At 37.4% G+C, this 11,271-nt stretch overlaps 1 protein-coding gene across 1 annotated transcript; it reads right to left on the reverse strand.

Annotated features, from left to right (window-relative positions):
• Positions 1-6,550: 6,550 nt before the first annotated feature.
• LOC113700382 (uncharacterized) lies at positions 6,551-9,749 on the reverse strand. Its single transcript, XM_027220818.2, has 2 exons — positions 9,577-9,749; positions 6,551-9,359 (listed from the first exon to the last, which is right to left on the reverse strand). Exon 2 carries the CDS (start codon positions 9,045-9,047, stop codon positions 7,221-7,223), a length of 1,827 nt encoding a protein of 608 aa, XP_027076619.1. The 5' UTR covers positions 9,048-9,359; positions 9,577-9,749; the 3' UTR covers positions 6,551-7,220.
• Between the last annotated feature and the right edge of the window lie 1,522 nt (positions 9,750-11,271).

Genomic DNA, 11,271 nt, shown 5'->3' on the forward strand with positions numbered 1-11,271 from the left:
AAGATAGATGATAATAAATAATAATAATAATAATAAAGTTTCTTCACCTAACCCACGATGGAGTAGACCGGAGCCATTATTATTAGAAGAAGGATTAACCTAGTAGTAGTAGTACTAGTTTCTTAAAGTTTAGGATATCAGTCACAGCACAGGTAGTAATGCTGGGGTCTACAAAAAGGAAGGTTGCATGCAATCTGGAAGACAGCTTCTTTAGACTCTTCCCCGGCCCTTACTCAAAAGCTTACACATTCCCGACATGCGCAAATAAAATGATTAAAGAGGCTCTTTCATCTTGTCTTGTGGGATTAAGTTTAACCACTCTTTTTTTTTTTTTTTTTTTTTGTTCTTTGCATGTGCATTACTGTATATGGTTACTGCATATGATTCATCATTTGTAAATTATGGTGATTTTTTAATATCAGTTCATTTTTTAACAACTTTTTTTGTAAGAGGTAAATCCTGTATGACAATCCACTGTTGGGTAGCTTTGTATCTTCTCTTCCTGTTTGGATCGCATAATTCTTTTCTTGTCAGGGAGACTGATGTCAGACCTGCTAGAAGTTAATCCAGCTAGCTGGCTGGCTAGCCTGAATGGATAAGAAATTGGATTTACTCTCAATGTTTTTGTTTGTACCCTGCATTTAAAAGGGAGAGCCGTGTACTTTTTTTTTTTTTTTTTTTAATTCAAGGGTAACCCAGAGGGGACGGAGACGGTAAATCTATTCTATTCTATACTAGAATACTAGAGGGAGGGAACAAATCTGAAGAGATCCAAAAATAACCCGAAGGAGATTGAACCACCACCAGACCAGGGATAGGAAATTGGATTTACTCTCAATGTTTTTGTTTGTACCCTGCATTTAAAAGGGAGAGCCGTGTACTTTTTTTTTTTTTGTTAATTCAATGGTAACCCGGAGGAGACCGAGACGATAAACCTATTTTATTCTATACTAGAGGGAGGGGACAAATCTAAAGAGATCCAAAGGTAACTCAAAGGAGATTGAACCACCACCAAATCAGACAGTTGCACTACGCACTCGTCTGAATTTTTTAAACAAAGTCACTTAAATATAACGATTGGTGGAAGACAAGGTTTGAACCATTGCCTCCCATCCTACCAAGCTTTAATGCTTTGATGGTGACCACCAGATCAAAAGCTGGTGGTTGGAAGAGCCGTGTACTCGTACGAGCAATAATTCATAATACTTGACGAACCAAAATTTATGTGAACTGAATAGATTTACTTTAGGTTGTCTTTGGTTCGACAGAAACAAGTATACTCTATTCAAATTTCAAGTCCAATCAAATTTCCAACTGCTACAGAACCAAACGCAACCGGAGTAGATTCAGTCCAATTTTGGTTTCAGTAGAGAATTGTCACTCCAATCATGAAGTAGAATTTGAGTCATGTACATTAATTGTGGAGAATAGTTAAGTCCTGCACAAAAGAGTGACAAGATCATCATGAGCGGATTTATTTTCTTCTTTTCGTTTTGTATCTATTTTTTAATTATTATTATTTTTTCATAGGAAAATATTTCGATGGATACAATTCTAATCATCATCATTACGAATCAAAACATATATCATAGGATCATAAGTCGCTTACAGTCATATGAGTTCTTATAGATTATTTATCTACATAACCCTCGTATTAACAGTAAAATTTGAATATACGATTTTTTTTTGAATAAATGACCATTTTGATTGAGTGGGGTTTAACTTATCTATTGTTTGGTGGGGAGAGGAGTGGAGCCTAAAAGCTTAGAAGTTACCACAAAAGAACGAAAAGAAAAAGCGACGTGGAAAAGCCAATCCCATGACTGGAAGACAATTAGAGTTTGGGATTTATCTCTTTCGTGCAGTCCCCTCAGGATAAACTTTAAGTTAGTCGGCAGTGACTTCTCAAGCTAATTTCACTGTATTTGCCAGCCCTATAAAGGTCTCTAGCAATCACCACGAGATTGACTAACACATTGTATTAGCTGTGTAACATCAATAATTGTCCCATCATAATCTTGGTCTTTTTCATCTTTCTTCTTTCTCTTTTCATTCTTCTTTTGTCTTTATATATTAAGCAACCAAGTCTTTGAACTTGATTGATCTTGTGCATTTGACTATAAGCTAATATTGTATGGCATAGATTTTTGATTAAGAACTTGATGCAAGAGTCGAAGTAGCATCTCTTAAAAGTAAAGATGATATACATACATACTATGATATTAATCCATGCAAAGTTACGCCCAAAAAACATATCATCTATCCAAAATTATGGGCATCTAAATTAGATCGAAGACTGGGTCTAGAACATCAAAATTTGCATCACAAATTGTATATTCTACTGATTGGAATTGGATTTCCTTTTTGAGATACACGTATAAGTCACTCTTTCCAGCATCCCATGCCGAATTTCTTTATTAGCGTCATGATATAACTTATACCTAAGGGAGACATATTATGACATATCCATGGACGAATTCACAATAGCACGATTGATGGATTAAGACAAGTCCTCAAGTGGAATGGAAATTTTCCTGGACATTTTAGGTGCAGGAACTCACAATAATCATGATACGGGATAAAGAAGGGGCCACCTAGGAAATGACAAGAACCAAATCTCACCTTACTAGTAAATGGCAATCTTATGTTTAACCCAGTAGATGATAATAATAAAAAAAAAGGGGTTCAATTTTAGTTATTTGATCAGGCCATCCATAAAAAAGAGTGCAAACCAGTTCTTTTAGAAGCCATATATGCTTGGCATTCTTAGCCAATGCAGTATTAGTGCAAAACTACAGATACACTGAAAGAAGGTCAGTATGAAGATCTAACTAGGATAAGATTTCATCTTACATAAATAGCATGCACTTGGTGCCAACCAACGAAGCATCGGGATATGCCATTTAGGACCCCCACCCCCTCCCCCCCCAAAAGAAAAAACAAAACAAAAACAAGAATAAGAAGAAGAAGAAGAAGATAAAAAAGGAGATTGCAACTTGTGGAAGGTTGCATTTTGGTTGGAATGGAAGCAAACAAACAAATGCAGTTGAGACTTGCAATGCGAAAAACAGCTGGAAACCAAAACAAAAGCACAACCAATTAGGCTGCGATCCCTTTCAACTTTCAAGCCTCCTCGAGTACCCCATTTTGCCGATCAAATACGGCGGCTCGCACAAAAACGCATTGTATTGATTAACATAAAACATTAGATTTTAGCCACGCTTTTAGAATCTCATCACTTTATTAGGGTAGATGACAGAAGCTGCTGCTATGTTGTTACATGGATATGATATAAAAGCGCACACTTCTTTTGAAAAAGTGTGTCAAACTCAAGTTTTTGTATATTTGCTACGTGCTTTGATATGCTAGTACGTACTATCGATTTGGTCCCCTCAGGCCCTCATCACCTTCCCTTGCGCCAAAACAATTTCTTCAATTCTTCTGCGTTTACCATGAGATGGTTGGCCTTGGCCGCTAGTTACGTGAATAGTTATTGCCAGCAGGGAACAGTTTCCCTTTTATTTTGTCCATGTCCTTTTGTTGGTTTTGGTACTTTTTTTTTTCGCTGATACGATAAATTATCCTGTACTAGGGGAGGGGAGGACCTGAAGAGGTCCAAAGGTAACGTAGAGGGGATTGAACCACCATCGGACCAGACAAATGCACTATGCACCCGCCTGAATTTTTTTAAGCAGAGTCACTTTTAATGTAGCAAATTGATGGAAGGTAAGGTTTGAACCTTTACCTTCCATCCCACCAAACTTTAATGCATTGGTGGTGGCCACCAGCCTTTGTACTTGTGGAAGTGAAAATGGAGAAATGGATGGAAACAAGTAAAAAAAAAACAAATATCAGGGATCAGTGTGGCCCTATAATGTAGTATAGTACTAGTTCATGTCCCTGTCACAGAGTACTACTAATTGTTTATACTATATGAGGTAGAAAATGGTACAATTCCACGGTTCATTTCCCTGGTACATCGTGTAGTAGCATATTGGGAGATTAAAGTAGTTGGACGTATGTACTCACAAAATAAATTAAATATAATCTAGCTAGGGCACATGATATATATTCATGAACTACATCTTCTCCACTTATGATGCAATCTAGGGCACCTGACATATACTTATGATGAACTACATCTTCTCCATGGAGTCCTTTTATAAGACATGGACGACTACAAGAAGAACACTCAGATTTAGATTTAGACATATGATTGTCAAATCATTTTCTAGTGCGCAGGCCGTGGGAAACACAAACTGTGACTTGCTAGCTTTTTCTCCTCTTTCGATCTGTGACTTTATTTTTTAAAGGCATTTTGGCATTTCGCATGTGGAGAACTGCATAATGTTAAGATACACTTTAACGTGATTTCAGACGAAAACACTGCCGAAAAATAAAGGGCTCTTGGCTATGACCCTGACTTGTTGGGAAAAAAAAGCTTCTACAATTGTTTTTCAAGACAAATTTTGAAAGCAAGAACAGAAAATTAATTTGCGAAACCCTTTTCTTGTACTAACCTAGGAGTACTTCAACATGGCTTTCAATAACATAATCAAAGCCATGCCCAGTTTTAAACTTCCAATAACAGCACAGTGTTTCTTTCTTTGCAGGGATTAGTTATATTTTTTTGGATTATTAAGGCATTTGGCATTGGGATTCTGCCCAGCGGATTCATTGCATTCAAGTTGAAAAAGTTGTCATCCTTTTTATCCAATGATGATAGTTCTCTATCAACATGCATCTAGTGCTCGATGATGAGCTATCAAAGCTTCTTTTTTTTTTTTTACGTCTTTTCATGTTGAAAATGCCAATGCAAAAAATAAATCAAGAAACATTCGGACAAAGAAGGCAAGAGCCCCACAAAAAAAGAAAGAAAATTCACCTAGGCCCAATGAGACTCATAATTATTAAATATCAATCAATGTACGTTGATATATTAATTGGAGGCCTGCAACAAAACCTTCAAATTTCAAAGTTGGCGATGAAGTTCATACATGAAATTAACCTGCCTCCCATTATTGGAAAAAGAGTCTACTTTTGGCTATTGGAATACCTCAAAGCACACTGCTGGATCCAACGTTCTTCCAGTTTGCACAAGAATTTGAACAATTTTTACATTAATGGTTTCCACTTTATTTGTTTTCTTTAGGCTAATAAATGCTGATCCCTAAGCACTTTTCCAGTTTTCTTTTAGGAGTAGCATTATTGAACAATCCCCATGCATTTATTATTTTGAATACTTCAATTTCGAATTCCAAATGAAAAGGGTTCGAATTTTGTACCATCTCCCCACTCTTGCTGATTATATTAAAGATTTCGATGGCGATTTGCTGTTGAATACATGCATCTTCTTTCACATTCCACACGGGTTCTTTAGTGCTCCTGCCGCCTATAGGCACCATGGCTACCTACCCAATATCTCTGTCTTTGTCCTTGTTTTGTTGGTCTTAAGTCTGGTAATAAAATACTTTTGGATCCATCACAAAAGTTTTTTTTTAGATAATTTCCTTTTCCTTCAATATCTTTTTTTCTAGAAAAGAAGCAAAATTTTATTAATGAGATTATTAGAATTCGTCTAGTATCAATTGCTTTACAAAATGGTCGGAGGGAAATTTCAAAGAGATTAAATATGATTGGACATCTTTGCATGATGTGCTGATTTGTGCTCAATGTTTTCCTCCTCTCTAGAAATACAAATTACATCCACTACATGTTGATGTAATACAGTAAAGCGAACATTCTCAATTATCGAATCTATAATATGTCTGAGAGAATGTCTTCAGAACTGATATCGGTTTCCTCAAGTATCTTATTTTGAATAATTGAAATATTTAGACTAATGCCGGTTTGCCACCATCTTTTCGACCATTTCCGTTTAAATTTTTCTATAATTTGTCATTTGGAATTAGGGCCCCCTCATAGAACGAAAAGCTACATAGGTACCATTTTGTGCTTTTGCATTGAAAAATATTTTGTGACATACACTTGCCGAAATAAAATTTTGAAGTGTCAGCGTATAAATCGTGAATAGTTTTTTCTCTCTCTTTTTTTTTTGTTGTCAAATTTCATATTATGAATGGTTTTCTCAGTAATAAAGCTTTTATTTATTCGTTTATTTACCTATTTTGACAAACTTCTTGGCAGTAAAGCTCATATCTTAAAAGGCCGTGTGAACTAAATAAACCAAGCATTAAAAGGGCCAAATTTAGCCGAACGAGTCCAAGCAGACTACAGCAATTTCCAGTTTTCTAGTGTGCGACCCAATCAATTAATTGGAAGATCAATCGCACTAAGCCCAATACATTGACCCCGTCAGGCTATCTAGCTGGATTACTCCAATGACTTATGGGGAAAAAAATTAAAAAAGGAAGCAAAATAAACTAAAATGCGTTTTTTTTTGGTCCCTATAATTTACTCCAATGAGATAGTAGAAAACGTCATACTTTTTAAGCCCCTTTCAATTTATCTCCTACATTCCCTTTTTTTTTTCCTTTGCTAGAAAGTTCAATGAGCAAGATTATCCAATACATTGGTTTTCAACAATAAATAACATCTTAATCATACTAGCTTCCGTAAGCTTGATCATAGAACAGAGACTTCTAGTAATTAAGAGTTACAAATGATGAAAGTAGCCAATCATTCTTGCAGTGTTGTGAAGAATCATCGAATGGCAATCGTGAATAAGAAGAAATCAACTGCTTTGTTTCTCATCAAGAAGTGTAGCAACTCCTCATAAGAGGAGGAATGAGCCCACCGCCAAAAAAAAAAAAAAAAAAAAAATTAGAGACAGCATAGCCATGATGTGTAGATTCCTTTTTTTCATCTGCAGGAGAAATCTTTTACCTGTATAATACACGTCAATTACCTGTATAAAGTTCTTGACAGAGCCTTTTTAAATCTACTATCCTTCTCAATTTCGGCAGAACTGCATCTTGAGCAAACCCGTGCAATTTCCACACCCATGAATTATCACAAGCCTAGATATAGCTACCTAGCATGCATTTTCCACCTCAAGAAAATGTAACCACATATACAACTCGGAAAAGGTCCGCCCGCCCAGGAATAGATATCTTGAAGCTGTTTAGGCTGTTTGCTAGGAATACCCAGTTTTCTCCACCTATACAACACATTTCATCCAGTCTGAGGCTATTGTAAAAAAAGTCCTTGAGTTTTGATATCCAGATATTCCTTTGGGATGAGCACAATGCGGCGCTTGATCATCTATTGTATCGTTTTGAGGTTTTACTTAAACTGGCAATCAGTGAAGAATAAGAGCCATAGTCAAGAATAAGCCCTTTCTCACTACGTAGTTTCTCATAATTGTCAGGGTTGCCATACTTGCAATGCCCATCCAATAGGATGTTAAAAGTAATGTCATCCGGAGCAACTCCTAGATTGAGCATTGCATGCAAGAGCATGTCAGCATTCTTCATCTGTCCCAGCTTGCACAAACCATTCATTAGCACATTGTAAATTATAATACCAGGTATATGTCCATCACTCTGCATCACTTTCAGCAACTTGAAACCTTTCTTAACATCTCCCTTCTTACAAAATCCATCCATGACCATAGTAAACGTAGCATCATCAGGCTTCAAACCAACATTTAACATTTCCCTCAACATAATTTCTGCATCATTGATAAGCCGTTCTCTACAAAGGCCAGAAATAAGAGCTGTATAGGCAATATCATCAAGCTGAATTGCTTCACTTACCATGACATTCCTAATTTCTAATGCTGCTTCCAAATCACCCCCTTTACATAATCCATCAATAAGACTCGTATATGTAACTTTATCCGGCTTCAAACCTTTTCGTGTCATCTCTTCAACAAGACCCCTCGCTTTGCCCACATCTCCAGTCTTGCACAGCCCATCAACAAGCGTGTTATAAGTGATTAAATCAGGTTGCACTCCATCACTTAACATTTTCTGATAACCTTCCATTGCCAATCCAATCCTTCCATTCTTGCAATAACCCTTTATCAATGTAGTGTAAGTAACATGATTCGGAATTAAACCTTTCCCACACATCTCACCAAACAACTCATTTGCACCATCTATCTCACTCTCCCTACACAATGTATTGATCAAAACACTATAAGTATAAACATCAGCCAATATTCCACTCTCCTCCATTACTCTCTTCAACCTGAGCCCCTCATTCAAACTACCCAACCTACAGTACCCATTAATCAAAGTATTAAAACTAACTAAACTAGGCTTCAGACCCCTTTTCCCAATTTCATCAAAAACCAACTGGGCTTCCCTTATTTCACCTATTTTACAAAATTTGTTCATCAAAATATTAAAACAGAACAAATCTGGTGGAAACCGAGCTTCCAAAATTTCCTTATAAAAGTCCCAAGCCAAAGCTGGAGACTTTAACTTCATAAAATGATTAAGAATTCTCAAACAAGCCTCAAAAGGGATATGAAGTTGATGCTTCTTAATCAATCTATAACACTGCATTGCATCGTCAAAAAGGCCTAATTTCAAGTAAGCAATGATCAAACTGTTAAGAATCACATAAAGATTGGATCTTTGGCTACCTTTGGTCTTGAGAATTGCTGAAAAAACTGAGAAAGCCGAATTTTTGCCTTTTCTTGAAACAATAGTGTTGACAAGGTTGTGAACATATGGGAGCATTTTGTGGCTGCAGAGGAAGTGGACCATCGTGCAATAGGAGAAAAGGGTGTGGCGATAGGGGGTGGGGTGTGAGGGAGAAGAGAGCCATGTGAAGAAAGAGTAGATGGAATCAGGGGAAATGGAATGAGGATTGGTGTTTATGAGGTTTATGATGTCCTGGGGTTTAAGAAAAGGGAGGAGGGTTTTGAGTGAGGTTTGAAGAGGTTTTTTTGGGGAGTTTATTATGGCTTCTGAGAGAGTTGTGAGAATTGGGTCTGATGAACCCTGAATTTGAGGTTGGCGGAGGGATTTTGGTGGCGCATACCAGGTGGTGGTGGTGGAGGTGGCGGCAGCGCTGGTGGAGAGATGGCGGAGGTGGGTTAGAGAGGATAAGGAGTGTTGGGGTGCTCCCGACATCTGCCGTAGTGTCACGTGCTCAAGGTCATTGAAAGCAAAGTTAACAATTCCAAATTCTGCGCCTTTAAAGACAATGAGGATAAAGGCGTGGTATACACAAGAAAGAAAACCAAAACTTTCTCCATGAATTTGTCCGGGAAGCGTGGGGTCTAACCTTTTTTGTGCTGTTTGTGCCGTTGAGAATGGGCGCGTGAAGGGGATCCTATTACTACTAGTTACTGGCCCTGAAAGCGTAACTAGTTTCACGCTTTTGTGGAATTTGTGAACTTGGTACTAAGCTGGATAAAGCGTCGTGTTATTGGCTGAGGATTTCTGAACAAAAATTACAAATTTACGTTAGAACCGTTTAAAACAAATCATTGTAATAGCAAAGCCAGCCCAGAAGTACCTTACAAGTTGATGGAGCAAACTCCAGAAAAGCAAGAGATTTTACACTTTTTGTTTACTTCACAGTTTCACACTCCATTCAAAAAAATGATACCAATAGAGGAATTGAAAAACTTAAAAAAAAAAAAAAAAAAAGGTCCACCTCAATCAGATCCATAACTAGCATACACTACTCGTACCACGCCTCAATGTACTGTTTCTGTTTTGAGCTTTTAATTCCAAGCCGACAACCAACTGAACATATCCAATCTCATCAATTTTGACTAGACATGGATGCCCCGTGTTCAGCAGCTAGAAGTTTTGACCTCCGTTACCAATTTTTCCGGCCACCATGACTATATGCAATTTTAAAACTCCGACCATCCACGACATCATCTTTCCTCGAGCCACATACCGCCCCATACTTCATCCAAAACCCTCTTGAATTTTTGCGTTTCTGCTTACTTTTTCCCTCACTTGTGCCACTTTCTGATAACGACACAACTCTGTTATTAGCGCGATGATCACTGCCAAGAAAACTTTTTAAATACTCGGCTCGACTCGACTCTGCCATATAGCGATCAAGTTCCTTCGATATCCTCTGGATTTCATAATCATCAAGAAGAGATATCTCGCTTTGTTTGCTACTAGCAGTAGAGAATGGACTAAGAGGAGCTGATGTTGGAGGTGAGAGACGATGTATAGGAGCTTCTTCAGACTCTTTCATGGCTTCAATCTTGTACCTTGATGGTTTAGGAGCTCTTTTAGGCATTGCAAGATCGTACTCGCGCACTGCTCGGCCTTCAGATCCTGATCCATGTTGATACCATGCCCATGCTGCTGCCTTCACCAAAGCCAATTCATCAATGCTCCCTCTGCTACCCTTTCTTCTTTCCATCAAAGAAGCAACGCTATGGCGAAAGGGTTCTTCTGGAAATGGCCAGTTTTGCTTACTATTGGGGTCGGAATGGAATGAAACACAAAGCTCCACGCTATACTATTGGGAATGTGTTGGTTATGCGCTTCAACCATTCGAACAATAATATGTCTCTTTCAGAAAATGAAAGTAACGTAGGTATGTCATACTGTCATGGAAGTAATGAAGGCCGTAGGATAATTCGTTACATGAATCGTAATAATAGAGTCGCTATATGTCTAGTTGTGGAGCTGATGTCAGGCTTGAATGTCCATTTAATTCAATGTGTCGCTAGGGGTCCATTCCATTACAAGGACTGTTTTAAATTTTGGTGAGAAATAGAATATTTAACCGGGTGAAACTGGAAACAAGAGAATTGGTCCCTTAATTTATAATTCCCAGTTGTGGCAATTTATTGTTTAGACGTATAAAAGACTTTATCTATTCACCAAAATAGATTACATATGAAGTCCGGGTGACAGGGAAGATCTTCATCATGTTCATATTGCTAGAAAGAGTCAGCCAGGCTGGTCATCCCATTCCGCCTCTTTTTTTTTTTTTTTTTTTAAATTAAAGTTTGAATGGTTTCGATTTCGACCACCACCATGAATCAAGATATACTTTCAATCTACACAGCGATATAAAAATTCATAATCTTGTATTCACATCTCCTTACCAACTGAGTCAACTTGTATTCGTGTTCTGTTCAGCTTTTGCATATTTACTAGTAGAAGGAAAAACAAGGTTGCGTGCGTTCAGTTGATTTGTTCAAGCCAGATTTGTTGTTGAATACGTTACTTCTAAAAATCAAATGCTTTGAACTGTTTACACATGCCCTGCAGGTTTGAAATTTTACACTTAATTATGTACGTACATTGGTTGAAATATTATTGGTTGAGCCGGTTATCCATGATGCTTTAATGAAACTTCAGAAGAACTTTA

The sequence above is a fragment of the Coffea arabica genome, chromosome 7e (genome assembly GCF_036785885.1).
Source record: "Coffea arabica cultivar ET-39 chromosome 7e, Coffea Arabica ET-39 HiFi, whole genome shotgun sequence".
In the NCBI taxonomy this organism is placed as follows: domain Eukaryota; kingdom Viridiplantae; phylum Streptophyta; class Magnoliopsida; order Gentianales; family Rubiaceae; genus Coffea; species Coffea arabica.

Coding starts and splice junctions, on each gene's coding strand:
- LOC113700382 (XM_027220818.2), bottom strand. CDS start 9,047: ATGTCGGGAGCACCCCAACACTCCTTATCCTCTCTAACCCACCTCCGC.